The sequence below is a fragment of the Podarcis bocagei genome, assembly GCF_964188305.1.
Source record: "Podarcis bocagei genome assembly, chromosome: 2".
Taxonomy (NCBI): domain Eukaryota; kingdom Metazoa; phylum Chordata; class Lepidosauria; order Squamata; family Lacertidae; genus Podarcis; species Podarcis bocagei.
The window spans coordinates 119,039,881-119,067,192 of NC_138126.1; the positions used below are offsets into that span (position 1 = coordinate 119,039,881).

The following is a 27,312-nucleotide window of genomic DNA, read 5'->3' on the forward strand; positions in this document are numbered from 1 at the left end:
AATCACCACTGGCACTAGGCTTTTGCAATGCTGCCATACAGGACTACTAACCCAGTTTGTAATCTTGGCACATGCACCCTTAACCCCAGGTTTACTGGGAAAGTGGAGAATGTGGACCTAAAGGCACTTACAGGGAGCAGTTTGTAATTGCTCGTGCTGAAGTACATTCAGTACTTTTCTCCTCAGGTGAAGCAAGCCTCTTTTTTTGTCTGATCATCCACAAGGAAGTTCAGGTCATGCCTACACTATGCGTCACATAGTTTTACTCCAAGCAGACTGACTGAAGTGAGCGCCGCAACCCCAGCCGTCTGCGACTGGACCTAACGGTCAGGGGTACCTTTACCTTAGGTCCATTAATTTCAATGGGGCGACTCTTGAGTAGAACACAACAGGCTACAACCCCCTACATTTAAAGCATGCTGAATTTTGGCCTTGCACAGGGCGCCACTGAAATTTGAAAGACCAAAGCCCGCCTCTGCACTAGGTGCAATGTTTTTTTCAAATTTGGGTCACCACCCATCATCCGTAGCCAATGGTCAAGAATGATGGGAGTGGCAATGTTTTTGTTGGCATGTCTCGAGAGACAACGGAGTGCCCCTCCAGGGGTGAAGTCTAACTACTGCGTTAATAGCACCAAAGTGACTTCACCGGGGAGCAAGCCTGGGCAGTGGGTATTGTTGTAAACAAAAACTGCCCTTTTCCCTTATGGGGTATCCAAGAGCCCATATAGAGTCCTTACATAGGTTCCCTATTGGTAGGAGAGAATAACAGAGGCCAACCAGAGAATACTGAGAAGCAAAGCAGCTAGTAAGCCTGATCTTTATTGATCTGTTGCAACAGGGTGCTCCCCTCACCCGAAAAATGGCGCGCAAGGCCTTATAAAGACTTTTGAAATTCCCACCCTGTAGATCAAGACCACCCCCAGAAACATCATACATACATCACAGAAGGGGTGTAACCCAAGACCACCCCTCAGATACATCATACCTACATCACAGAAAAGGCGGTCTTAAAACAGAAATTTGAATGTTGTTTTTCTCCTGTCTGGCAGGTTACAGTGGTGCCCCGCAAGACGAATGCCTCGCAAGATGAAAAACTTGCTAGACGAAAGGGTTTTTCGGTTTTGTGTTGCTTCGCTAGACGAATTTCCCTATGGGCTTGCTTCGCAAGATGAAAACGTCTTGCGCTTTTTTCTTAAAGCCGCTTGAAGAGGCGCAGTTGCGACGGACCGTGCTTCGCAAGACGAAAAACATCGCAAGACGAAAAGACTTGCGGAACGAATTATTTTCGTCTTGCGAGGCACCACTGTACTTGATTGGATTGCCTGGGTAGCCTGGCCAGTCGTTTGTAATGATAAATATTTAGTTCCTGGGCTCGCACCCTATTCAAACACAGACATACCCTTAAGACAGGATTTGTGAAAGAAAAGACAATGGGGAGACTTTTCCATTTTCCTTTGACCTTGCAGAGAAAACATTTGGTCAGTTTGGGACAGTTTGGGAATCAAAATGGTTCCAGGTCGGTCTTCCTGTGCTGATCTATGTATGTGCTTGGTTGGTACACTTGTGAACATTTAACATATATCTAAGACCTCAAAATTCCTATCACAGTGTATGGAGGTCCTGGGCCTCCCAGACAACAAGACCTCCCCCCCACCCCGGCCTCGCTGATGCGTTCCAGAGGAAAGCAGAGCAACACATCGGGCACCAGCTGGGCTGCAGGAGTTGCTGGAAGGAGGCATACGGGTCCAACAACAGCAGAGGACCTTTTCCTGTCTCTGCTCTTCCCATAGCGATTGAGTTGGCCACTGTGAGCAGGAGGAGGATGGTGGTGTCGGCGGCGATGAATAGATGAGCATTTGACCTGATGCCCCAGGGTTCTTCTCACGCTGCCAGTCTCCAGCCCCTCCTAATATGGGCAACTAGCCAAACCAACTGGATCACGGAAAGTTGCTGCCGTTTCTCGCAGCATTGCGCAAAAGGAAGCTGCATGGTTTGCACGCTGGGCAAGGCACTGATTCATTGTGACAGGAAAGTACAGCTGTTTGATTTATTTCTGAGATTAAATTCCTTTTTGAACTTTTTTTTTTTAAAAAAAAGGATGAAGTAGCATGGCTGCAGGCAAGCAAAATCCCAGTCAGGTGGAGTAACAAGCTTCTCCTCCCCCTGACATTGCATGCCAGGGAAAATGAACTAGCCTGGCTTTTCCTTGTTGTTGTTGTTGTTTAGTCGTGTCCAACTCTTTGTGACCCCATGGACCAGAGCACGCCAGGCACTTCTGTCTTCCACTGCCTTCTTTATGGTCCAGCTCTCACTTCCATACATCACTACTGGGAAAACCATAGCTTTTGCTATACGACATTGCATGCCATGCTTATACTATATGACATTGCATGCCAGGGAAAATAAACTAGCCTGGCTTTTCCTTACTCATGACTAACAGGAGTAAACAAAAAGGTGCAATTCCCACCAAATGCACCCCACGCAAAACTGAGGAGCACGGAGTTCACAGGTACAGCTAACCTTTTCCCTTTAATTCACTGACTCACACCCGTTCAAAAAGAAAAACCCCTCTCTTTTTGTCCCTTCCGCAGCGCCATCCCTCCAGCGCGCGCGCGCGCACGCAGCGTCATGCATGTAAATGACGAGGGGGGCGCGGCCGCCGCCACTTCGCTCCGATTGGGTGCTCCCTCCCCAAGACGGCCTCGCCATTGGTCGAGGGCACACGGGCACGCACCCCCCTCCCCTGCTTGAGGCGCTGCAGCTGAAGCCGAAGCGGGAGGAGAAATGAGAAGGGCTGGCGTTGCCATAGCGGCGGCGAAGAGGGCGGTGGGGAAAAGGCAGCGGCGGAGGGAAGGGGACCCGGAAGAGCAAAGGATTGTGGGTAACCCCTTCCATAAAATGAACCTTGGGCTAATTTGCATGGGCGGGGGGGGGAGAGTTGGGGTTATTGAGAAGCAGAGAAGTGTGACTAATTCGTCCCCCAACCCCCAAGTTATGGGTTAGGAGGGTCTGGGTAATTTACCATTGTCTCACTTCCCTTCCTCCCGCAGTGGATTCTGGGTGGTTGGCCCCTGTGACGTAAATGGTTATGGGTAACCGCCTGGCCCTTGGGACCCAGTCCCAGTTTTTCAAGCCTGTCTTGGGGGTGCGCTTTGAACTTTTGACCTCTGCTATGGTTCCCTGGCTCGAAGCGAGGATGTGGGCAGCTCCAGCTTTCGCCTTCCCTTGCACTGCAGGCTGCAAGCGCTGCTTGTGTGTAACCACAGAGGAGTTGCATCATTGCAACTCGCTGCCTTTCTATTTCTCTCAACAAAAACAACAGCAGTTCCCGAAACGAAACGTGGTAACGAGGCCACTGTCGTTGACTTTCCAGCTGAAGTTTTAGTGTACATCAGGGATGTTGATGAGGATAATAATTAATGATTATTTATACCCCGTCCATCTGGCTGGGTTTTCCCAGCCACTCTGGGCGGCTTCCAACAAAACCCTAAAATACAATAACCTATTAAACATTAAAAGCTTCCCTAAACAGGGCTGCCTTTAGATGTTTTCTAAAAGTTTGGTAGTTATTTATAACCCGTCCATCTGGCTGGGTTTCCCGTGGGGTAACCTGTGGGTAGGGTTGCCAAGTTATTCACATGAACCTGCTCCCATGCCTTTTAACTTGCAGCCTGAAATCGTCGTTTCCAGAATTAATTATCCATTCATTTCTCCCCATGTTAGGAATTAACACTTGGCCAGTTTAATTAGGGCAAGCCAAGCTTCTGCTTGAAGGTTCAGGAGCAAGGTTTATTAAAAAAGAAGAAGCTGGCAACCAAAGTGTGGGTGCCAGCAGAGCCAGTAGCACATTTCTTCCTATCTGGACTGGAGTTTTTGTCGACAAAGAAACAGGAGCCACTGGTCCAATTTCGCTTTGCCTTGTGGCAGTTTAGAGAAAACAGCCTTTAGGGTAGATTTCTGATTGTTGAATCTTGCCTTCTCCCTGACTTAAAACTGGATACACGCTCCTGTGTTATACATGCACAGTCTTATCTTTGTAGTATGAAAAAGTAACCATTGTCAATCTTCAGAGAAGATCAACCAGTATGTTTGTGTGAGTTGCTGTTCAGAGCATGCTTTCTGAGGTAAATTTAGAGTAGTCACTCATGGAGAGATGCAGTGGGCAGCATCTGAGGACTAGTAATTCTGCCACATTTCTGCACTGAGAGTGATTGAACAATTTAATTGCGCTCATTACAGAGATACAGAAGATCACCCACCTCCTGCGAAGGATGCTTGGAAGGAGGCAGGAACAGAATAATGTCATGCAGAGGTGCAGTAGGCAGCCTCCTCTGAAACCCTGTTTAGAGAAGTTTTTAATGACTGATTCTTTAATGTATTTTTAATCTTCTGTTGGAAGCCACCCAGAGTGGCTGGGGAAACCCAGCCAGATGGGTGGGGTAGAAATAATAAATAATTATTATTAAAGTCATACCTTGGGTTGAAGTAGCTTCGGGATGAATATTTTTGGGTTGTGCTCCACGGCGACCTGGAAGTAATGGAGCGTGTTACTTCCAGGTTTCGCCGCATGCGCAGATGCTCAAAATGACGTCATGTGCATGCGCAGAAGCGGCAAAACGCGACCCGCGTACGCGCAGTCGCATGTTACGTTTTCTTCAGGATGCGAACGGCGCTCCGGAACGGATCCCATTCGCATCCAGAGGTACCACTGTATTATTATAATTATTATTTATTTTATATTTTGGTTCCCAGTTGATGCAATAAATTAATGTATTTTTCACAGCACACTAGCAGTTACAGCAACTAGTTTAGGAATTGCAGCATTGGAGCAGTTTTTATGGGGGAATATGTGGCGCTGTGGTGTAAACCACAGAGCCTAGGACTTGCCGATCAGAACGTCGGTCGGTCCCACCTCCTGCCAACGTTCGAAAGCACGTCAAAGTGCAAGTAGATCTGGCGGGAAGGTAAACAGCATTTCTGTGTGCTGCTCTGGTTTCACCAGAAGTGGCTTAGTCATGCTGTGTTACTTTTACTGTTAGCCGCTCTGAGCCCGGCTTCGGCTGGAGAGGGCGAGATATAAATAAAAAAATATTATTATTATTATGACCCAGAAAAACTGTCTGCGGACAAACGTTGGCTCCCTCAGCCAGTAAAGCAAGATGAGTGCCGCAACCCCAGAGTCGTTCGTGACGGGACTTAACCGTCAGGGGTCCTTTACCTTTACCTTTATGTTTATCTTGAAAGCTGCAATCTGTCAGTTACTGTCCTACGCTTTGGTCCGTATTAGAGCTTGTGTTTATAGGAGGCATGTTAACTTCTCTAGCATGCTTGCGTTGCACAGGTAGTGAAAGATTCTGTCTTCTTGAATTCCTTTCTCTGCCTTGCAGGTAAACCTCCGCCATGAATTTTGAAGGTCTTGACCCAGCCCTCGCAGAGTATGTACCTGCCCTGCACCCTGCTCTGGATCCGCACCTCAATGCTAGCCTACTACAGAATGTGGAGCTGGATCCAGAAGGGGTGCCATTGGAGGGCATTCCTGTGCCTGACTCAGTGCATATCATGGAGGGCATGTACTCGGAGCTCCACACCGTTGTCTCTGAAGTGGGCGTTCCTGTCTCCTTCTCACACTTTGACCTACATGAAGAAATGCTCTGGGTTGGGAACCATGGGGTAAGGGATTCTCATTACATGTCAGTGATGATCAGAAGAGTTATACAGTATGCTGGATCATACATTGAGGAGGGTTGGGATTAATGTTACGATCTTCTAGAACAGGGGTGTCAAACTCAAATTCATCGGGGGCCGCACCAGCAGTTTGGTCACCCTCAAAGGGCCGGTTGTATCTGTGGACTATGTGTCCACTCTTTATTATCACTTTCCCATCTCTCCTGAAATTGCCTTCCCTCTGCATCAGCTCCGCCTCCGCCACTTCCACCGCCCCCCCCCCCAAGGCCTGTTCGCTCTTCTTGCGCTTGTACTTGTCCTTGTACATGTTGTTGCGGTGCCTCTTGCACATCCAGGGCTTGCGCTGCTTGGCCACTTGCGTGGTGGTCTCGCTGCAGCCTTTGTAAGTGCAGCTCTTGCAGCCGCCGCCTCCTCCCCCTCCCCCCGACTGGGCGCCGCCCTCCTCCTTGTAGTCCAGATCCTCCAGGTCTCCGCCGGGGCTGCCGGCACTGTTGCCTCCGCCCCCGTCGCCGTCCGCGTCGCCCCCCACCACCGGGCCCAGCTCGTAGAAGACCATGAGGCCCGAGGGCGCCTCCGAGGCCCCCCGCGACGGTGGCTGCGGCTGCTGCACCACCTGGGGCTGCAGCAAGGCGCCCACCGCCTCCCCGCCCCCGCCGCAGGGCTGCATCACCAGCAGCGTGAGCGGCTGCGGCGGGGAGGGGGAAGGCGACGATGAGGAGAAAGCGGTCGAGCTGCCACTCGTGTTCCCGGAAGGCTCTGTCCTCCGGCAGGCCTCGCAGCCAGGGGCTCTCACAGGGCCCCTCGGCTTCCACAGCAATGGCAAACGGGCGCCACGGGCCAGGCGCTGACAGGTTGCCAGCTATTATGCACGTGCGGGGAAGGCAGCACGCACGCGACCTCCGCCTCCTTTCCCTGGAAGCTCACTTAAGCGCGCAAGCGCAGAGGCGGCGACGGCGGGGCTTTCCCCCAATCCTTCCCCGCCTGCGCATGCGCGTTGCACGCCCGACGTCGCGCATGTTCAAAAAAGGCCGCTAGGGTAAGCAATCTCCTTTATGATATTGGCGTTAGCGGGAGGATTTGTCGCGCGCATGCGCCGTCGCGTTAGCAGCCTGCTCGATGGGCGGGTGGGAAGCGACTGGACTTCTAATAGCGGGCTGGGGCTACACGGGCCACATGATGAGGTCTGGCGGGCCGGATTCGGCCCGCGGGCCTTGTGTTTGACACCCGTGTTCTAGAAATTCCTGTAAGCTGATTTCAGCTCCATTGAGGAAGGCTACACACACCTATAAGATTCTTGTTTTCTTGTAGGCTCCTGCTTAGAATGCCAAGGATTCTAGCTTTCTTTTTTAAATTCAGTGTATATCCTATCCTCAAGGAGATCAGCACTATCAGGAAAGACACAAGTTGTCCACCTATGTCTTTAAAACCGTGGTAACTCTTAGTGTTATATTCAACAGAAATATGGCTTGTTCAGCGGAGAAGGTAAACTGTGGTTGGGGGGGGGAGTAGATGAAGGAGCCAGAAGGTCTCATAAATATTAAAATGAGCTGGCTACATGCAGGATATGTTACAGGTCAAATCTGATGTGAGGGTGACTTGAGTTGCCTCCCTTTTTTTCAGGGTCATGCCACTTCTTTCTTCGGCCCAGCCCTGGAGCGTTACTCTTCCTTCCAGGTGCATAGTAGTGATGACATTCGACAGATCCAGAGTCTAGAGAATGGGGTACTCTTCCTGACCAAAACCAACCTCAAATATATGTCCAGAGGGGGACTTATAATCTTCGATTACCTGTAAGTGCCTTCTGCTGGGGGTGTGGTGGTTTGAGCGTTTTTGGAAATGGGCCCTGCCCAGTCTTTGGTCTCTGTGTAGAGTTTACTTGGAAGAATGCCAGTTATAGCCTTAGGAATATTATGAAATCCATGTACCTACAGTCACACATCTGGTGTGGGAAGCTGTGTGAGATGTGCACAATTTGCAGGCTTTAATTATTTGGTATATTCCAGGGCAAGCTTGAGAAGAGGGCTTTGATGTCATATCCTGTTGCTCCTCATGAAGCATGTGGACGTGCTTCAATGTAGCATTTCCTGCTTCCTTTATAAAATTTATTGCTTGAGGACTTCTAGATGGGAAATTTGCATCAATATAGTTTAGCCACCTCCTTTTTCCTGGAATGGTCCCCAAAGGTTTCATGATGCAAGATTCTGACGTCACTTTGATTTACTTGGTGAGCTCACATGTAGCAATGACTGAATGGAAAATACTAGGTCAGCATTGGTCCTCACAGTTCCTCTTTCTCCTCCTCTAGCATGGATGAGAGTGAGGACATGCACAGTCTACTACTGACTGATCCCAGCACCTTGCTTGTTGGGGGGCTCACCAGCCATGTGATAGAGATAGACCTCAATACAGTCCAAGAAACTCAAAAGGTAACACACGCTTCTCACATATCTGACCCTAATGCATTGCATTGATTCTGATTACCCAGAACCAAAGATGTTGAGGTTTTGTCATGTTAAGCTTACACAAAGATAAACGGGAATCTCCACTGGATAACAAAATGACTGGTTTAATCTTAAACAAATTGTAACTCTGGAGCAGAACAGCAGGAGGAGATCTTGTTCCTTGTTGTGATGATGTATCCAAGTAGGCGTGGCTCCTGTTATCGCCAGTCCAAAATATTTTTGTCTCCCAACCTAAAGAGATGCTTTGGAGATATAATAATAATGTTTTTGTCACCAGAATTTTGATTTAACATAAAAGTAACGGGTTGAAGCCAAAAGTTTGAAAGTTCAAACAGAAAGTGAAATGTCAACATTCCTGTTTCTAACCTCATGAAAAGATATTAACTTTCCCATTTTTTTAATTCTTCAGGAAAAAAATGTTGCAACACATCTATAGGTTTCCCTAATAATATCATTTTTTAAAAGTGGTGCTTCTCAGCATAATAGTGTGTATGAAAGTAATGTAAGTTTTTCTCCGTAACAAAAACTGTAGAACTTTCCATAGTATTATCTGGATGTACTGGATCAATAGATGGATAGAAAGATACGGACACATTTCTTGATCTTGTTTGTATGTAGTGCTATAATAACAACAACATTTTGTTACTTATTCCTCACCCATCTGATTGGGTTGCCCCAGCAATTCTGGGCAACTTCCAACGTGATGTAAAAACACAGTTGTTGTTGTTTTTTAATAATATTTTATTAAGTTTTATCAATAGAAAAGTTTAGAAAAATACAAAAACGAAAAAAATGCAAAATTACAAAATACAACAATACAGACATTAAACACAAAGAAAGAAAAAGAAAAAAACACATATAAAAGAAAACAAAAATTCCCTCTTTCTTAATTTCTCATCTTTAGTTAACTTATTTTCCTGACTTCCTCACGTCTCCCATTTTTGTATCCCTTTTAATAATTGGTTCAGCAAATTCGTGTCCTATTAGTTTATCTATTTATTAATCCCATCTTACATTTTACCTTGTTGCTAGAACCCCTTCAATTCATTTCAATGTCATCAGCATTCAAAAATTTTACAATATTTCTGCAAATAAGTTTTAAATTTCCTCCAATCTTCTTCCACCAACTCTTCTCCCTGGTCTCGGATTCTTCCAGTCGTGATATAAAAACACAGTTGGACATCAAACATTAAAAAATTCCCTATACAGGACTGCCTTCAGATGGCTTCGGAAAGTCGTGTAATTGTATATCTCTTTGACATCTGATGAGAGGGCATTCCACAGGGCGGGGGCCACTACCAAGAAGGCCCTCTGCCTGGTTCCCTGAAGCTTCACTGCTTGCAGTGAGGGAACTGCTAGAAGGCCCTTAGAGCTGGACCTCATTTTTTTTTATTGTATCCTTAATCTTATGATAGAAGAAGGCTGCATGCCATGTTTTGTTTTTACAAACAGATGTCCATTCAAATGCATTGCCACTGAATTATTTTTATTTTTCCTTATATTGTCATTCAGGTTGTTTTGTTTTTTAAGCCAACGTAAACTTATTTCTTCCTTTGGTGCTGGGTGGGAAATAATAGCCGTTCACCACTTGGCAGTTCCAGCCTTTCCCCCTGAATAATGTAGCATCTGTATATTCATAGTGGTGTGCTTTGCCTTTGTCCAGATCCTAATCCCACTTTTTATATCTCTATTTTAGTACACAGTGGAAGTGCCGGGGGTCACTATCATGAGACAGTCAAACCGTTTCTTCTTCTGTGGCCACACATCAGGAAAGGTAACACTGAGTATCTTATCATCACTGCCCCCCCACAAATGTTTGAGAACTACTGGCACTCCAGTAACACAGTGAGAGAGTTTGTGCCTTATGAAAATCAGTTCTTTTTCCCTTTAAAAATGAAGCAAGACATTCCAGTGCCAAACCTTCCACATATGTTGGTTTGAAGTGGTGAATTTGGGCTTGGAATATTTTTTTACATTTTTTTTAATGAGTAGGAATCTGTATGGATGGGTTACGCTTCAAACAGAGTCTGATTGTTATATTTGAACTTGGGGAGCAGCTTTTATTCCCCAAGTAAGACTGACTGGTGTTTGCAGTTGACAAACCACATTCTGGCTGCACACAACATGACAAGTCATAAAGGTAAAGGGACCCCTGACCATTAGGTCCAGTCGTGACCGACTTTGGGGTTGTGGCGCTCATCTCGCTTTATTGTCCGAGGGAGCCGGCGTACAGCTTCTGGGTCATGTGGACAGCATGAGTAAGCCGCTTCTGGCAAACCAGAGCAGCGCACAGAAATGCCGTTTACCTTCCCGCTGGAGCGGTACCTATTTATTTACTTGCACTTTGACGTGCTTTCGAACTGCTAGGTTGGCAGGAGCAGGGACCGAGCAACAGGAGCTCACCCTGTCGCGGGGATTTGAACCACCGACCTTCTGATCGGCAAGTCCTAGGCTCTGTGGTTTAACCCACAGCGCCACCCACGTCCCTTGCATGACAAGTCATACTATGGCTTATTTATGCCATGTGCAGCACCTGAGTGATGTACAAAGGAGGTCTCTGACTTTACAGGAGGAACACAGAGAGAAAGATGCCCAGTTAATTCACTCGATGCTATTCTATTCCTTTGTTCTCTTGTGGTGCTTTTAAATCAGATATATTAGGGTGTCTTCTGTTCCCTCCTCAGGTTTCCTTGCGTGATCTCCGCACTTTTGCCGTAGAGCATGAGTTTGATGCCTACTCCGGTAGTCTGTCAGATTTTGATGTCCACGGCAACCTGCTGGTGACCTGTGGCTTCTCCAGCCGAATGAATGGCCTAGCCTGCGATCGCTTCCTCAAGGTGTATGACCTGCGCATGCTGCGAGCCATCACACCTCTGCAGGTCCACATTGACCCTCTGTTTCTGAAGTTCATTCCTACGTACACTTCTCGCCTTGCCATCATCTCCCAGACAGGTAGGTAGCTAGACCATAGAGGCCACGTGGCCTCACCCTCTGCTTGGGATGTGCTGGGACTTCAGAGTCCTGTCCCGTTTGAATCTAGCCACCTTCAAGAGATGCCCACAGTGTGAAGAATTGAGTCAAGCTCGGGACAGTTTGCATTAGAGACCTGCAGAGAAACCACACATCTGATTTGCTCTTCCTTCCTTTTTCTCCCCCCCCCCCAATAATTTTTATTAAGTTTCATACAAATATAGCACATACTGTAAAACAAGTAAAACAAAAATAAAAAACAAATAAAACTAGTAAAATGAATAAAAACAGAAAGTATAACAGCAAACACATAAACAACACAGATTAGTTAATTAATTAAACTTCCAATCTCATAAACATATTATTTGACTTCCTCTAGTCCCTCCCATCTGAATTTCCTTGTATCTGAATGTAGCAGTTTTCCAATATCATTATTCAAAAACAATATTCCAATTATAATCAGATTTCTTAACTTTTCTTAACGTTCTAGATCTCATTTATTTAACTACTAATTTAATCCTAAACCTGTTTGGTACTTTCAAGTGACTTCTAATTTTTAATATTACAATATTTATTCAAATAGTCTTTAAATTTCTTCCAATCTTCTTGATATTCCTCTTCTTTCTGGTCGCGGATCCTTTCGGTAAGGTCAGCTAGCTCCATAAAGTCCATCGTCTTCATCTGCCAATCTTCCACAGTTGGTAATTCTTGAGTTTTCCACTTTCTGGCTATTAAAATTCGTGATTTGCTCTTCCTTTCTAGGTCAGTGTCAGTTCTGCGAACCCACCGGATTGGCCAATCCGGCTGACATCTTCCACGTCAATACCGTGGGCCAGCTGATCATGAGCTTTGATGTCTCTGCCAGCAAACAAGCCATGGTTTTTGGAGACTCCGAGGGCTGTGTCCACCTGTGGACTGACTCGCCCGAGATCACCTTCAATGCCTACTCCCGGGAGACTGACTTCGCTTTGCCTTGCATTGTGGACACCTTGCCCCACCTTGACTGGAACCAGGATCTCATGCCTCTGTCGCTTATACCTGTGCCGCTGACCACCGAGTCCCTGTTGTCAGATTGGCCGGTTTCTAACTCTGCCCCTGCTCCCAGGTAGTTCTTTAGAATAGGAAATCTAGAGAGAAGTACAGACCTTTAGGGTGTAGTGGTGGGGAACCTCAGAACTGGGGGCCAAATGAGGGCCACTGTCTGGCCCTCAGTACTCTTCCCAGGACAGACTCCTTTCTGGCTCTGTACTTTCCTTAAGTATTTTTGTGGGGTTTTTTTGTCTGGATGTAATGTGTCCTTGCTGTGGGTTAAACCACAGAGCCTAAGACTTGCCGATTAGAAGGTTGGCGGTTCGAAACCCCACGACGGGGTGAGCTCCCGTTGCTCGGTCCTGCTCCTGCCAACCTAGCAGTTCAAAAGCACGTCAAAGTGCAAGTAGATAAATAGATACCACTCCGGCGGGAAGGTAAACGGCGTTTCGGTGCACTGCTCTGGTTTGCCAGAAGCGGCTTAGTCATGCTGGCCACATGACCCGGAAGCTGTATGCCAGCTCCCTCGGTCAATAAAGTGAGATGAGCGCCGCAACCCCAGAGTCGGTCACGACTGAACCTAATGGTCAGGGGTCCCTTTACCTTTTAAATGTGTCCTTGAACTCTAATAGTGCCTCTTGCCTAGATGGGCAATAGAGAGGAGTATGTGCAGAAACTAGCCTTCTGTACAAAGGTAAAATTCACATTTGTTTCTCCGCCCACTTTTACCCCTTGCCCCTCCCACCACCATCATGTGGACCCTGGAAGTTCTCAGGCTGCAAAAGGTTTCTTGGGTGCTTGTTTGAGAGTTCTTGGTGGTTTCCTTTCTTCTATTCTGCTCCTTGTTGATATTGGGCTGTAATTTAATTCCTTTGTTCTTTTACATTACAGTGGTACCTTGGTTCTCAAACGTAATCCGTTCTGGGAATCCGTTCGACTCCCTAAATCTTTCGAAAACCAAGGCACAGCTTCCGATTGGCTGCAGAAGCTTCCTGCAGTCAAGCAGATGCCACATTGGATGTTCGGCTTCCAAAAAACGTTCTCAAACCAGAACACTTACTTCCTGGTTTGCAGCGTTTGGGAGCCGATTTGTTCGGCAACAAAGATGTTCAGGAACCAAGGTCCCACTGTATAGACCAGGGGTCTGCAACCCACAGCTCCGGAGCCGCATGTGGCTCTTTTACACCTTTGCTGTGGCTCCGGGGTGGATACTAGCGAGGGGAGGAGGCGCATTGTGCGCCCCGACACTCCCCACTGTGGCGGGCGCTGAACTGGCTGTGACGTCACATGGGGGCGGTGCGTGCGTTAGTCACGCACCGTCCTGACGTCACCTTCCCGCCCGCCCGCTACATTGTAAGGGGCATGTACGCTGGTCACTGCATTGAAAGGGGGCATGTACGCTGGTCACTGTTTTGAAGGGGAGTGAAGAACACACACACACAAAAAAGGTAACTTGTTAATTTAACGTTTATTTCTACGAGGAGGAGTAATTCTGAGGGGTCAAACAAAGAAATAATAAAAAAGTGACAAAAAAGTTATTTTTATAATGACGAGTTTTGCAGCTCCCAGTTTTTTTTTCTTCGGAAACGGGTCCAAGTGGCTCTTTTTGTCTTAAAGGTTGCAGACCCCTGGTATAGACGTTGCATGTTACTCTGTATTTAAAAAGGTATAGGGACCTCTGACCATTAGGTCCAGTCGCGGATGACTCTGGGGTTGCGGTGCTCATGGCTCTGTGGTTTAGACCACAGCGCCACCCACATCCCACTTATTCTGTATTTACTCCTCTTTAAATATTATTTTAATTCACTCTGGGTATCCTGGAAGGGTCAGGGATGCTGGTGGCACTGTGGGTTAAACCACAGAGCCTAGGGCTTGCTGATCTGAAGATAGGCGGTTTCAATCCCCACGACGGGGTGAGCTCCCGTTGCTCAGTCCCAGCTCCTGCCCACCTAGCAGTTTGAAAGCACGTCAAAGTGCAAGTAGATAAATAGGTACCGCTCCAGCGGGAAAGTAAAAACAGCGTTTCCGTGCACTGCTGTGGTTCGCCAGAAGCGGCTTAGTCATACTGGCCACATGACCCGGAAGCTGTACGCCGGCTCCCTCGGCCAGTAAAGCGAGATGAGCACCGCAACCCCAGAGTCGGTCACGACTGAACCTAATGGTCAAGGGTCCTTTTTATCCTGGGAGGGACATAAGATTCCTTTCAGAGCCAGTATGGTGTAGTGGTTAAGAGTGGTAGTCTCGTAATCTGGGGAACCAGGTTCGCGTCTCCGCTCCTCCACATGCAGCTGCTGGGTAACCTTGGGCCAGTCACACTTCTCTGAAGTCTCTCAGCCCCACTCACCTCACAGAGTATTTGTTGTGGGGGAGGAAGGGAAAGGAGAATGTTAGCCGCTTTGAGACTCCTTAAAGGGAGTGAAAGGCAGGATATCAAATCCAAACTCTTCTTCTTCTTCTTCTTCAGAGTCTGGTAACATTGCATCCAGTAGCAGACGTAATGGTTTTCTAATTCTTATAATATCTGGGCATGGTCCCTGGGATCCCACAGCTCCCCAAATAAATGGCTGCATCTCTTTGGGAAGCTTGCCTTGCTGCTTTGGGGGTTACACTGTCAAATGGGATCAGAAAGTGTTGTCTGAGCCACCGTTTGTTTTGTAGACGAGCCCCAGCGGTTGACCCAGAGATCCTTCGTGCCATGAAGAAAGTTGGCTTCATTGGATATGCTCCAAACCCCAGGAACAAGCTCCGAAACCAGGTAGCTAGTTGGCCGTCTGTCACTTTCATGCCTGTTGAACACCTTGAGAGTTGTAGTTCTTGGGTGATGGTTATATGTATTGTGGTGATGGTTTTGTTGTTGTTGTTTAGTTGTTTAGTCGTGTCCGACTCTTCGTGACCCCATGGACCAGAGCACGCCAGGCACTCCTGTCTTCCACTGCCTCCCGCAGTTTGGTCAGACTCATGTTTGTAGCTTCGAGAACACTGTCCAACCATCTCACCCTCTGTCGCCCCCTTCTCCTTGTGCCCTCTATCTTTCCCAACATCAGGGTCTTTTCCAGGGAGTCTTCTCTTCTCATGAGGTGGCCAAAGTACTGGAGCCTCAGCTTCAGGATCTGTCCTTCCAGTGAGCACTCAGGGCTGATTTCCTTCAGAATGGAGAGGTTTGATCTTCTTGCAGTCCATGGGACTCTCATCTCCTCCAGCACCATAATTCAAAAGCATCAATTCTTCGGCGATCAGCCTTCTTTATGGTCCAGCTCTCACTTCCATACATCACCACTGGGAAAACCATAGCTTGATGGTTATATGTATTGTTAAAGATCTTGTTTACTCCAGAAGGGCTTGTGGTTTAGGGTGTGGCTGGGGAACTGATTTCTTCATCTGAATTCTGAATATGTTTCCTTTAGATTTGTAATGCCACAGAATATGCTGGTTTTTTGGTTTTTTTTAAGGAAGGTAGATCCTGCTGGGTATAGCTTAGCTTAAGAACCAGCACGTCCTGTAACCTCACATAACCTGAAATTTAAAATGCTGCTTTAGAAGTGTGCTATTTTAGAAGTGGATGCCAGCTAACACTTTGATTGCCTATCTGCTTCTGCCTCATAGGGTGAGAGGCAGCTCCATGTGTTGTGTTGTGTTGTGTTGTGTTGTGTTGTGTTGTGTTGTGTTGTGTGTCACTTACATGGATGTGCAATTTGGAGCCAACATGGTGAGAAAAAGCCAGGTAGCAGCCTAAGGATCATAGAATTGTAGAGTTGGAAGCGATCCCGAGGATTATCTATTCCAGGCATCGCCAACCTTCGGCCCTCCAGATGTTTTGGACTACAATTCCCATCATCCCTGGCCACTGGTCCTGTTAGCTAGGGATCATGGGAGTTGTAAGCCAAAACATCTGGAGGGCCGCAAGTTGGGGGTGCCTGATCTAGTCCATGGGTAGGCAAACTAATGCCCGGGGGCCGGATCCGGGCCTAATCGCCTTCTAAATCCGGACGGTCCGGGAATCAGCGTGTTTTTACATGAGTAGAATGTATCCTTTTATTTAAAATACATTTCTGGGTTAATTGTGGGGCATAGGAATTGGTTCATTTCTTTTTTCCAAAATATAGTCTGTTCCCCCCCCCTTGCAAGGTCTGAGGGACAGTGGACCTCTGCTGGAAAAGTTTGCTGACCCCTGATCAGTTGAACCCCCTGCAATGCAGGATTATGCAGCTGCCCCATACAGGGATCGAACCTGCAACCTTGGCATTATCGATACCACGCTCTAACCAACTGAGCTATCCAGGCTCCTTCGTGTGTTTTAGGTTCATACAGGGTATATGCGGTATTTTTCACATGCTCCTACTTCTCTTCTGATATCTGAGGGTAGCTCATTCTGATATTAGAAAGTCCAAAATTGGAAAGGTTACAGTGCAGAAGCTCTGTGGATTGGCATCCCACTGTCTTTTTCAGATTCCCTATCGACTGAAAGAGCTGGACAACGAGTTTGATAATTTCAGCCAGGTCCCTGAATCCCCCATTGGACGGGAAGAGGAACCGCATATCTACATGGTGGCAAAGAAATACAGGAAGGTCTGTGTTTAAACACTTGCCAGGGTGTTGGATATTTTGCAGAGGAAGGTATGAACGAATGTATATGTGATATATAATGGAAGGAATTCAGCATTGTACTACGTCAATCTTTTCGTCAGGGCAAGCATTTCAGCTTACAGACAGAACAATTCCCCCTCTTCTTCCCTTGCATTCTGTTCCAGGGGTTCTCCCGACCCCATTGAGCTAATTTTGTGGGGCACATGAGGTGAGTGGGGGGAAAACCCTGTTGTACAAGTAGAAGTCGTTCTGGTGGTCTTCTGCTGACGGGACTCCTTAGTTGAAGCCTGCCCAATATCTACAGAGGGAGATGCAAAGCGTTTTCAGGAAGAAAAGTGACTAGGAAGAAGAAGAAGAAGAGTTTGGATTTGGTATCCCGCTTTATCACTACCCTAAGGAGTCTCAAAGCGGCTAACATTCCCCTTTCCCTTCCTCCCCCACAACAAACACTCTGTGAGGTGAGTGGGGCTGAGAGACTTCAAAGAAGTGTGATTGGCCCAAGGTCACCCAGCAGCTGCATGTGGAGGAGCGGAGACGCGAACCCGGTTCCCCAGATTACGAGACTACCACTCTTAACCACTACGCCACACTGGCTGTCTAGGGGCACCAGAAGGCAGCACGAAGGGCCATTCACTTTGAAGCCAGCCTTATAAATTCCCATTCTGTCCCAGCATAAATTAGACTATGGTAGAACAGTCCTCTCTCTTGCATAATGAAAGCTTGCCAGACCAGGGTGGGTAGAAGTCTTGCGCACAGCCTGTTCCTTGCGAGGCAGATTGCCTCATGTTGCCATCTGTGAAGCAAGAAAAGCGAATGGGGATTTTCGCGTTGTCTCCATTCGTGGGTTTGAGTCACATGAGAGCAGCCCTGAAATCTGCATTGCGATCTCGGCTTCCGGGCAGATTAAGATCTCGAGAGAATCGGATGAGCTCGTGCAGGTACCTTGCAGAGGTGCAGGTGTGCCAGAAACAAAGGGCCTTTGAACAGTTTCACTTGGGCTGTGGTTCTCTTCCTCATGTTGGCGTGTCGAATAAGTGTGTGCTCCCGTGTAAACAATATCCTTGCTGTACAATTATATTTTCTTTCCTGATGTAGGTCACAATTAAATACTCCAAGTTGGGCTTGGAGGACTTTGACTTCAAACATTACAACAAGACTCTCTTTGCCGGGCTAGAGCCCCATATTCCAAATTCCTACTGCAACTGCATGATCCAGGTGGGTCCAAAGATGCTTTCTCTGTGACGCGTTGCCTCCGCCTTCCTGTGATAACCTCGGTCTCACCTACCCATCTTCCTTTCTTCAGGTCCTGTATTTCCTAGAGCCGGTGCGCTGCCTGGTCCAGAACCACTTGTGCCAGAAAGAGTTCTGCCTGAGCTGTGAGCTGGGCTTCCTCTTCCACATGCTGGATTTGTCCAGAGGAGACCCTTGTCAGGTAAAGATGGGCAAATGGAAGGCACCGTGCAGAATCCTTCCATCTTTCACAGGATGCTTTTTGGAGTAGAGATGTCTATTTGGAGTCATAGGCCGGAAAGCCTATGAGACTGAAACAGATCTCAATTAGCATTATTTTTTTCCTGGCAAGGATGTGGGCGGACAGGTGGGTGGAAGGAGGGGCTGCCTGTCCTGGGATGAGCCATTGATGATGATGATATTAATAATAAAAATTTATTTATACCCTGCCCATCTGGCTGGGTTTCCCCAGCCACTCTGGGCAGCTCCCAACAGAATATTAAAAACATGATAAAACATAAAAAACTTCCCTAAACAGGGCTGCCTTCAGATGTCTTCTAAAAGTCAGATACAGTGGTACCTCAGGTTAAGTACTTAATTCGTTCCGGAGTTCCGTTCTTAACCTGAAATTGTTCTTAACCTGAAGCACTACTTTAGCTAATGGGGCCTTCTGCTGCTGCCGCACTGCCGGAGCACGATTTCTGTTCTCATCCTGAAGCAAAGTTCTTAACCTGAAGCACTATTTCTGGGTTAGCGGAGTCTGTAACCTGAAGCGTATGTAACCTGAAGCGTCTGTAACTTGAGGTACCATTGTATTTTTTTCTTGGCAAAGATGTGGGCAGACAGGTGGGTGGAAGGAGGGGCTGCCTGTCCTGGGATGAGCCATGGATGATGATGATATTATTAATAATAATAATTTATTTATACCCTGCCCATCTGGCCAGCTCCCAACAGAATATTAAAAACATGATAAAACATCAAACATAAAAAACTTCCCTAAACAGGGCTGTCTTCTAAAAGTCAGATAGATTTTTATTTCCTTCACATCTGATGGGAGGGTGTTCCACAGGGAGGGCGCCACTACCAAGAAGGCCCTCTGCCTAGTTCTCTAACCTCACTTCTCGTAGTGAGGGAACTGCCAGAAGGCCCTCGGAGCTGGACCTCAGTGTCCGGGCTGAACGATGGGGGTGGAGACATTCCTTCAGGTATGCTGGGCCGAGGCTCAGCCAAGACACGTGCGTAGCTGTGGAGCACTGTTGGGGGCAGAAATGTGACTCACACTCTTCCATCTGCTGTGCTAAAGTGCAGGCCACTTGCATGTGGGGGCAGCCCAGGGCAGCCCTGCCATCCAAAGTAGCAGCTCCCTTCGTGCTGGCTCCTATCTATTGTGCTGCAGAGCTGTGTGGCAGAAATGGGGCTCTGGTCTCCTTGGGGTTGTAGCACAATTGGGCTGTTAATTATCCCACCCAGGTTCTCTCAAAGAATTGAATGGGGGTGGTCTAAGGAGTGTGCTTCACACACCCGGCCAGAAATTCCCATCTGGCCTTGGCTGGTTGCCCCAGACTTTAGAAGGAAGTTGAGAAGCACTGCCGACTCCTTCTCCCAAGCCTTACTCTATGAGCTGATCAGAAAATGTGCCTTTGTATAGTCATTTTTTGCTCCGTGCTCTATGCCCCTACTCATAAGTACAATACCCTTTCTCTTGGGTAGGCCTCTCAGAACTTATGAATGGACTGCTTAAAAATGTAGACTTTGGATAAATATGACATTGTATTGGACAAGTTTATACAAAATGTAGGTAAAGGTAAAGGGACCCCTGACCATTAGGTCCAGTCATGGCCGACTCTGGGGTTGCAGCACTCATCTCGCTTTATTGGCTGAGGGAGCCTGCGTCCAGCTTCCGGGTCATGTGGTCAGCATGACGAAGCCGTTTCTGGCGAACCAGAGCAGTGCACGGAAACGTTTTTACTTTCCCACTGGAGCGGTACCTATTTATCTACTTGCACTTTGACGTGCTTTCAAACTGCTAGGTTGGCAGGAGCAGGGACCGAGCAACAGGAGCTCACCCCGTCGTGGGGATTCGAACCGCCGACCTTCTGATCGGCAAGTCCTAGGCTCTGTGGTTTAACCCACAGCGCCACCCGCATCCAAAATGTAGTAGGCTATTAATATTTGCATACATATTAGGATAGTATCAAATTTATATAAGAACATATGGTTTTAGGGTATTTTCTCATATATTGCACGTATTCGTATATTCACAATTTTATGCCTTTTAATTTTTTTATTTGCATCACTATTTCTTTATAACTGAAACCTTTTCAATAAGAGATTACAGTCGTACCTTGGTTGCCAAACGCCTTGGAACTTGTACGTTTCGGCTCCCAAACGATAAAAAACCAGAAGCGAGTGTTTGAGCCAATCAGAAGCTGCTCCTTGGTTTCCGAACGTTTTGGAAGTCAAATGGACTTCCGGAACGGATTCTGTTTGACTTCCAAAAACATAGAAACAAAAGAAAGAAATGAGTAGGCCTTTCACCCCAAACAGACTAAAATGACTTCTCCTGGGCTGAGGGAGTGTGTTAGTCCTTTGAGCTCATCATGTCATGCTACTTCTGCCCTGTGGCAGCTGTCAGAACAGCACAGCTGCCTGCCACTGTTATCCATGAGCTACTATTCCTCTTGACATGCACCCAACTCAGCTTGCATTTTGTTCTTACGTTCATGAGCGAGTGCGCATGCTCACATGCGTTCCAAGCCTATCGTTCCTGTGAGGAGGAATAGAAGAACACTTTGGAGCTCAGTTCTTCAGGGTTTTGGTTGGGCTTGAGCGCACCCAGTATTTTATTTTTTAAAAAATACAAGGCCATTTCCTTCATTTCAGGGCAGCAACTTCCTCCGCGCCTTCCGCACCATTCCGGAGGCGGCTGCTTTGGGGCTGATCTTGGCCGACTCTGACGAGGCTACAGGGAAAGTGAATCTAGGCCGTTTGGTTCAGAGCTGGAATCGCTTCATTCTGACCCAGCTCCATCAGGAAACTCAAGAGCAGGAAGGACCTCAGGCTTACCGGGGCATTGGCAGCAGGTAATGGTCATGTCCCCCTTTTTTTTTTACCTCTTGGAATCTTTGAGAACCTGCATGCCTGTTTCTTCTACTTCCTCTCCTAGATCTAACTTGGTTTAAAGTATATTTCCAAATTGTTTCAGTCTCTCCTATTCTGACCTCAGATACAGACAATGCCCTAATACAGGTGAGCACAGCCAAAGTCATGGCTGAGTACCCTGATGAGGTTTACCCCATGTATCATCCTCCGCTTTCGATCCCCTTCTCCCATAGCTGTCAACTTACAGATTTGAAAATAGGGACCAGCAGCCTTGAAAATAAGGGACCAGCAGCCAAAATAAGGGGCCTGCAGCCTCACCTGTTCCAGGCACTCCAGTCTTCCTGTCCTCCTGCAGTCTGGTCAAACTCATGCTGGTAGCTTCGAGAACACTGTCCAACCAACTTTGTAACCAGAGGTTCAACTGAATAGAATCTGAATCACATGCACCACAAGGCCTATGCAGCCTCAACTTAAGATGGCTCCCCGGCCTGGCTTTGCACTGAAAAGTTTGCAGCAGCACGTGCAACAAAATGGCGTCCAGCATTCAAAAAACCCCTCAGCTTGCATTAACTAGCCACACACAGGGCATGCAAGCTCCACCCCCCAGTCATTCTTAGACTTCTTATTGGGTGAGCAACACAGCCAAGCAACACAGTTGGAGCCGCCTGCCTCCCTGGCCGGCAGGGAGGGAGGGAGGGAGAGGAGCTGCTTCCTTTGAAATTTAAGGGACATCATTTAAGGGACATTTAAGGGACATCCATCAATAAGGGAAAGCAGTGGGACATGGCGCTGGAATAAGGGACTGTCCCTTCAAATAAGGGACACTTGACAGCTATGCCTTCTCCCCCAGCTGGCAGAAATCTCCTTTCCAATAGACGCGAAAGCTGTGTCTCCTTCTCATTCCTCCTGTTGGCTCTCTAGCCTTCGATTCGGTTTGAGAGAAAGAAGGGTGTTCCCCTACTTTCCTCCCCAAACCAGCCTTCCCATCAACCATGCATGAGAGAAAAGGCCATGACTACCTGTGACAGAAATAAGGCACACATGCGCAGAGGGTATACCTGGGTTATGCCGACTTAAACTACTGTGTAGAGAACTTTCCTATTCTAATTAATTCAAGAGGATTCTGGAAGCTTCTCTGTGTGAAAGAAACAAACAGAAGGTTCATGTTTGGGTTGCAGTGGTACCTGTAATTCGTTCCAGAGGTCCGTTCTTAACCCAAAACCGTTCTTAACCTGAGGCGCGCTTTTGCTAATGGGGCCTCCCGCTGCCGCTGTGCCACCGTGTGTCTTCTGCTTGCATCCCAGGGCAAAGTTCTCTACCAGGAGCACCTACTTCTGGATTAGCAGAGCTCATTACCCAAAACGTTCGTAAGGAAGACAGTATGTAACCTGAGGTTCCACTGTATTCCTTCAGAGAAGCTAAGTAAAGCTGGCTTAAACTGGTTCTCTTATCTCTTTCTGTCAAGGTCATGCAGGCTTATATAAAAGTAAGGCCGGAAGGAGCCTGGGTTTCACGTTTTCTTTCTGTCTCTTTTCCTTCTGGTGTGGTGTTCTGTACAGAGCATCCTTAGTTTTAAGTTATTGTCTTAAATAACTATAAGTTATTGTCAGTTTTCCCCCTTTTCTTCCTAATGTAGCACTAATGTCTCAACAAATGAAACTGATCTGTAGAAAAATGTAACTTGAAAAAAGAGACGTTGCACATACTTTTGTAAACCAAGAAATCTTTCATAAAAAATACATTAAAATAAAAAAGTAAAGTCTGCAGCAACTGAATTTCTTATGGACAGTGCCAGTCCTGAATTTATTGGATTTGTGACCATTATGCTCATTTGCGTCAGTAGCAGTAAAGCTCTGCTAGATGAAATACAGTTGCCTCTGGTCTATTTTTGGGGAATCCTGCAATGTTTTAAGTTTTTACTCTGCTAACCATACGTTGGGATTCTACTCTGGATCGATATTGAGTAGAATTCCATGACACTGTTGGAGTGCCATCTGATTGCCAAAGTTCAGAATTTGAACTATGGGCAAACTACAGAGCACTGCATGATTGGCTCATGCTGACGATGACTGCAACTGCTTTCAGAGTTGGTGGCAATTTGAAAGCCAGTTGCAAGGGAGATTGCTTTTTCGCACATGTCCTGCTTGCAAGCTTCCCCAGAGGCTTCTGGCCGGCCTTTGTTGGAAGCAGGATACTGGGTTGGATAGGTCCTTGGTCTGATTCAGCAGCGTTGTTCTTCTCAGGTTACATGGGATTGCTACAAACTGTCACATTCCCTGTTTGGTTGTGTTTTCCACCTGAAAAGAGTTGTTGTCGTTTAGTCGTTTAGTCGTGTCCGACTCTTTGTGACCCCATGGACCAGAGCACTCCAAGCACTCCTGTCTTCCACTGCCTCCCACAGTTTAGTCAAACTCATGCTGGTAGCTTCGAGAACACTGTCCAACCATCTCATCCTCTGTCGTCCCCTTCTCCTTGTGCCCTCCATCTTTCCCAACATCAGGGTCTTTTCCAGTGAGTCTTCTCTTCTCATGAGGTGGCCAAAGTATTGGAGCCTCAGCTTCAGGATCTGTCCTTCCAGTGAGCGCTCAGGGCTGATTTCCTTCAGAATGGATCGGTTTGATCTGCTTGCAGTCCATGGGACTTTCAAGAGTCTCCTCCAGCACCATAATTCAAAAGCATCAATTATTCGGTGATCAGCCTTCTTTATGGTCCAGCTCTCACTTCCATACATCACTACTGGGAAAACCATAGCTTTAACTATACGGACCTTTGTTGGCAAGGTGATGTCTCTGCTTCTTAAGGTGCTGTCTAGGTTTGTCATTGCTTTTATCCCAAGAAGCAGGCGTCTTTTAATTTCGTGGCTGCTGTCACCATCTGCAGTGATCATGGAGCCCAAGAAAGTAAAATCTCTCACTGCCTCCATTTCTTCCCCTTCTATTTGCCAGGAGGTGATGGGCCCAGTGGCCATGATCTTCGGTTTTTTTATGTTGAGCTTTGGACCATATTTTGCACTCTCCTCTTTCACCCTCATTAAAAGGTTCTTTAATTCCTCCTCACTTTCTGCCATCAAGGTTGTGTCATCTGCATATCTGAGGTTGTTGATATTTCTTCCAGCAATCTTAATTCCGGCTAGGGATTAAGATTGGGCTGAAAAGCTGAAAATGGTTAGGGCCCAACAATCCCAACTTAGCTATGTTTGGAAGCTGTTGTCTTGTGAAGTAACTGGCAGAGGTGTTTACGCATCCCCCTCCTAAATACTGAACCCGGCACTCTGCTGATCTTGCCTTGTCTTTTCTAGCAACTTCGGATCTTCAGGGGACTCGGTCATCGGGCAGCTCTTCAGCTGCGAAGTGGAGAACTGCAGCATGTGCCGCTGTGGCAAAGAGACTGTACGAGTATCGTCCACACTCCTCTTTACGTTGTCCTACCCTGAGAGCAACGGTATGACTTTTAAGGGGTGAGAGCGCATGGGTGGGAAAAGCACAGAGTTGAATGGAATGGGGATTGTTTCATTCTTTAAACCAGGGGCAGAAGGTGTGGGCTTGTTGCCTTTCAGTTGGTTTTTGTAAGCTTACGGGGCTGGAACAACTTGCCTGGAAAGGCACTGGCTAGGGTTCTCAAAATAGGATAGGAGCATCTGTAGAATGGTGCAGGGTTAGGGTTTTCTTCTGCGTTCTTCTGGTTAAGTTTTACCGTATTTTTCGCTCTATAGGACGCACCGGACCATAGGAGGGGGAGAACAGGGGGAAAAAAATTCTCCCCCTCTCTGCTCAGCGCCCCTTCAGCGAAGCGGGAGGAGAAACGGAGCCCCTTCCATTTCTCCTCCCCCTTCACTGAAGGGGTGCTGCGTAGAGAGGGAAAACTGTGCAGCGCCTCTCCAGTGAAGCGAAGCCTGGAGAGCAAGAGTGATAGGTGTGCACCGACCCCTCTCACTCTCCAGGCTTCAGGCAGCTATCCGCAAGCCTTCGGAACACAACGGGAACTCCTGCTGCACTCCAAAGGCTTGCGGATAGCTGCCTCAAGCCCCCAGAGCGCAGTGGGAGTTTCCTGCGCTCCGGGGGCTTCAGGCAGCTTCAGCGAAAGCAACCTGGAGCCTCCGGAGTGCGGGGGGAGCTCTCCCTTTGTGCTTTGGAGGCTTCGCGTTGCTATCGCTTAAGCCAAGGAGCCTGTATTCGCTCCATAGGATGCACACACATTTCCCCTTCATTTTTGCAGGGGGAAAAGTGCGTCCTATAGAGCGAAAAATATGGTCCTTCTTGATTGGATCTTTTTGGAAATTAAACCCCCCTCCTTTTTTCCTTCCCTCCTTTTAAGATAAAATCAAGGATTATGAATTTGCTCAGATCTTAAAGCGAAGCATCTGCCTGGAACAGAACACCCAAGCCTGGTGTGAAAACTGCGAGAAATACCAACCCACAGTAAGTGGGGAGGGAACAGTTGCATAGAGCAAGCCCGTGTGAATGGACTACCTGGACCAGGGCTGCAGCATTGATACAGGGGAATCTAATGTGTCTTGCAAGGCTGCATCAGCCAGTATGGGCCTGAGAACGCAAGCACTGCAGGGCACTTGATAAGAGAACTGACCACCCCAAAGTTTCTATCAGTTTCCAGGTCTCCAGCTAGTACGGTCTCAGATAAAGCATCCTTATGCTGGGAAGTTTAAATTCTTAAGCTGATACCGCAGACGGGGCAAGAAATTCTAGGGGGTAAATATGATTTCATCTCCGTTCACTTCAGCCATCGGCATCTTAGGCAACCTCTGGTGGTGCCATCTCTTAAAAAGCAAGAGATGATTAGATCAATTTGCATTCCTTGTGACTGCAAAAACAGTGTTTCTCAAACTCTGGTCTCCAGCTGTTGTTGGACTACAACTCCCATCATCCCAAGCTAGCAGGGCAGGGATGATGGGAGTTGTAGTCCCAGCAACAGCTGGAGGCCCAAATTTGGGAAGCACTGCTGTAAAATAAAGCCGCAACAGTAGTACCAAGCATGAATCGGTGTCACTTGCTCTTACATTGCACATCTTCTCTCTGCTCTTCAAGGTCCAGACCCGCAACATCCGGTGCTTGCCTGATGTTTTGGTCATTAACTGTGAAGTAAACAGCTCCAAGGAGGCAGAATTCTGGAAGATGCAGGCAGAGGTATAGGAGAGTGCCTTTTTCTTTTTCTTTTCGGTTTCCATTCAGTTGCCTTCCGAGGGCACCCTTAAACCAGATCACTCAATACTTTGATTGCTTCCCTGTCTACTGTGGGGGAGCAGGAGCAAGAGTGCACTGTACACACACACAAACACACACACACACACACACACACACACACCCTGCCAACCAGCAATGCCAACTCCCAACCTCACTGGTTGTTCAAATAAGGTGTATGTGCCGACAATCCAGCACATGCAAGCTCATGTCAAGGTTGTCTGTTTCCAAAATAAGATTTGGGAAATGGACCTCACAATCTGAGAATATCCTCTTGGGCCCTTGTTCAGATGTGAAACCCCATGTGAATGGCCAGAGGTTTTGGAGGCAGGGCAGATGTGCGCGGTGAGTGGGTTGGCGCTGTGGTCTAAACCACTGAGCCTCTTGGGTTTGCTGATCAGAAGGTCAGCGGTTCCAATCCCCACGACGGGGTGAGCTCCCATTGCTCTGTCCCAGCTCCTGCCAGCCTAGCAGTTTGAAAGCACACCAGTGCAAGTAGATAAATAGGTACTGCTCCAGCGGAAAGGTAAACAGCTTTTCTGTGCACTCTGGCTTCCATCACAGTGTTCCGTTGAACCAGTAGCAGTTTAGTTATGCTGGCCACTTAACCCAGAAAGCTGTCTGTGGACAAACAGTGGCTCCCTTGGCCTGAAAAGTGAGATGAGCGCCGCAACCCCAATGTTACCTTTGACTGGATTTAACCATCCAGGGGTCCTTTGCCTTTTACCTACCTTCTATTTGGCACAGTATAACATTTTACCTAGGGATGCGGGTGGCGCTGTGGTCTAAACCACTGAGCCTCTTGGGCTTGCCGATCAGAAGGTTGGCAGTTCAAATCCTCATGAAGGGGTGAGCTCCTGTTGTATGATACCAGCTCCTGCCAACCTAGCAGTTCAAAAGCACGTCAAAGTGCAAGTAGATAAATAGGTACCGCGCCGAAGGTGAGGTAAATGGCGTTTCCATGCGCTGCTCTGGTTTCGCCAGAAGCGGCTTAGTCATGCTGGCCACGTGACCCAGAAAAACTGTCTGCGGACAAACGTTGGCTCCCTCGGC

The 27,312-nt window shown here is 47.5% G+C and overlaps 1 protein-coding gene and 1 pseudogene across 4 annotated transcripts in view; one reads left to right on the top strand and one right to left on the bottom strand.

Annotated features, from left to right (window-relative positions):
- The first annotated feature begins 2,726 nt into the window (after positions 1 to 2,726).
- PAN2 (poly(A) specific ribonuclease subunit PAN2) overlaps positions 2,727 to 27,312 on the top strand; it is a 39,613-nt gene continuing 15,027 nt past the window's right edge. The window contains exons 1-15 of one of the 3 annotated variants that reach the window (XM_081181260.1): positions 2,727 to 2,879; positions 5,390 to 5,672; positions 7,308 to 7,477; positions 7,993 to 8,113; positions 9,846 to 9,923; positions 10,834 to 11,101; positions 11,882 to 12,224; positions 14,807 to 14,903; positions 16,595 to 16,714; positions 17,828 to 17,947; positions 18,036 to 18,164; positions 20,846 to 21,045; positions 24,363 to 24,505; positions 25,379 to 25,482; positions 26,107 to 26,205. In XM_081181260.1, the coding sequence (XP_081037386.1) occupies positions 5,403 to 5,672; positions 7,308 to 7,477; positions 7,993 to 8,113; positions 9,846 to 9,923; positions 10,834 to 11,101; positions 11,882 to 12,224; positions 14,807 to 14,903; positions 16,595 to 16,714; positions 17,828 to 17,947; positions 18,036 to 18,164; positions 20,846 to 21,045; positions 24,363 to 24,505; positions 25,379 to 25,482; positions 26,107 to 26,205 (2,262 nt within the window). In that variant the 5' untranslated portion in view covers positions 2,727 to 2,879; positions 5,390 to 5,402. Of the gene's footprint in view, positions 2,884 to 2,918; positions 3,016 to 5,389; positions 5,673 to 7,307; positions 7,478 to 7,992; positions 8,114 to 9,845; positions 9,924 to 10,833; positions 11,102 to 11,881; positions 12,225 to 14,806; positions 14,904 to 16,594; positions 16,715 to 17,827; positions 17,948 to 18,035; positions 18,165 to 20,845; positions 21,046 to 24,362; positions 24,506 to 25,378; positions 25,483 to 26,106; positions 26,206 to 27,312 lie in introns of those variants that run through there. The other 2 variants (XM_081181261.1, XM_081181262.1) reach the window with 2 other exon arrangements.
- On the bottom strand, positions 5,759 to 6,354 carry LOC308579711 (annotated as a pseudogene). Its single transcript has 2 exons — positions 5,901 to 6,354; positions 5,759 to 5,768 (listed from the first exon to the last, which is right to left on the bottom strand). The product of its transcript is annotated as an uncharacterized misc_RNA (transcript).